This window comes from Trachymyrmex septentrionalis, unplaced genomic scaffold, assembly GCF_001594115.1.
Source record: "Trachymyrmex septentrionalis isolate Tsep2-gDNA-1 unplaced genomic scaffold, Tsep1.0 scaffold128, whole genome shotgun sequence".
Taxonomy (NCBI): Eukaryota; Metazoa; Arthropoda; class Insecta; order Hymenoptera; family Formicidae; genus Trachymyrmex; species Trachymyrmex septentrionalis.
In genome coordinates, this window is record NW_017304417.1 from 1,249,123 (window position 1) to 1,249,680 (window position 558).

The 558-nt window shown below is 31.0% G+C and overlaps 1 protein-coding gene across 2 annotated transcripts in view; it reads right to left on the reverse strand.

Annotated features, from left to right (window-relative positions):
• LOC108756560 (neurotrimin-like) overlaps positions 1–558 on the reverse strand; it is a 73,717-nt gene that overhangs the window by 1,389 nt on the left and 71,770 nt on the right. For both annotated transcript variants that reach the window (XM_018500454.1, XM_018500453.1), the window contains one exon: positions 19–125. In XM_018500454.1, the coding sequence (XP_018355956.1) occupies positions 19–125 (107 nt within the window). The remainder of the gene's footprint in view (positions 1–18; positions 126–558) is intronic.

Consider the following 558-nt stretch of genomic DNA (forward strand, 5'->3'; position numbering starts at 1 on the left):
TATATACATCGTACTCACCTTGTATTCGCTAATCGGCGAATAACTTTCCAAATGCCATTTCAGAATAATTCCTGCATCATCATCAGTCATTTCGGCACCAGATATCTTCGCTTGCGAAGGTACACCTAAAATATATTTTGCAAATGAAAATCTGTTTACCTATCCAAATTCTGCAACAACTCACAAAAGTTAAATAAAATATATCACTTGAATATTTTCCTGATATATTAATCTTACAGAGAAATGCCAATCTTCTATGCAATGTATACGTATTTAAATGTATGTACACAATCTAAATTTCTTTCATTTCAAAAGAGTGAAATCTCACTCCAAAAAAGTGAAAATACAACCACCCTTCACTTCTTAAAAAAGAGTGACAATTTTCACTCGGTTTAGAGTGAATTTTCGCTTCGAAGGAGTGGAAATCTGATTTATTTTAAAGTGAGATTTCACTCTTTTGAAATGAAAATTCATTTCAAAAAGAATGACTTTTTTTTTTAGGGTGATTGTATTTTCACTCTCTTGGAGAGAGATTTCATTGCAAGAAATTTATAATGC